The sequence below is a fragment of the Plasmopara halstedii genome (assembly GCF_900000015.1).
Source record: "Plasmopara halstedii genome assembly, contig: Scaffold_2592, whole genome shotgun sequence".
Classification (NCBI taxonomy): Eukaryota; Oomycota; class Peronosporomycetes; order Peronosporales; family Peronosporaceae; genus Plasmopara; species Plasmopara halstedii.
The window spans coordinates 6,292-6,798 of NW_020189499.1; the positions used below are offsets into that span (position 1 = coordinate 6,292).

The following is a 507-nucleotide window of genomic DNA, read 5'->3' on the forward strand; positions in this document are numbered from 1 at the left end:
AGCAATGTGTCCTGCCAATCTGAGGCGTTCCCATGTTTATAATACAGTAGTCCTTTTGTCTATTCAAATGCTTCTTCCGGTGAGTTTCACCTTCATCTTTCGAATTTTGATTTTCGATCATCGTAATTGCTTCTAAACAAACACGCAAAACATCTTGAGCTGTCAAAACGACTCTTTTCTTAGCTTCTTTCTTATAGCTATAACTAATCGATTTAAGATCCTTATATCGCTCAAACGGTAAATCGATTTCGTTGATATCCTCTTTCAATCGACGATCAGACGTAGCCCATATACCAACTTAAATGTAGATATTTCCACCAAAAGAAGCTGAGACGTTTGTTAGAGTAAAAGGTCCGCCACCACGATTTGCCCACGCGTTGGACGCTACATCATAACTATATGAGATAGTGCTGTCTGGTTTAATCGTGATAGATGTGTTGGATCCAGCAACTTGCAAAGGAGCGTTTGGTGATCCAATTCCGATACCAACACTACCAGTCGAAGTTA

General features: G+C 39.8%; 1 protein-coding gene across 1 annotated transcript in view; it reads left to right on the forward strand.

The window, feature by feature from the left end:
- PHALS_04290 (uncharacterized protein) overlaps positions 1–126 on the forward strand; it is a gene marked incomplete at both ends in the record, with an annotated part of 516 nt that extends 390 nt beyond the window's left edge. The window contains one exon of the mRNA XM_024718380.1: positions 48–126. Coding sequence (XP_024583784.1) covers positions 48–126 — 79 coding nt within the window. The remainder of the gene's footprint in view (positions 1–47) is intronic.
- Positions 127–507: the final 381 nt, after the last annotated feature.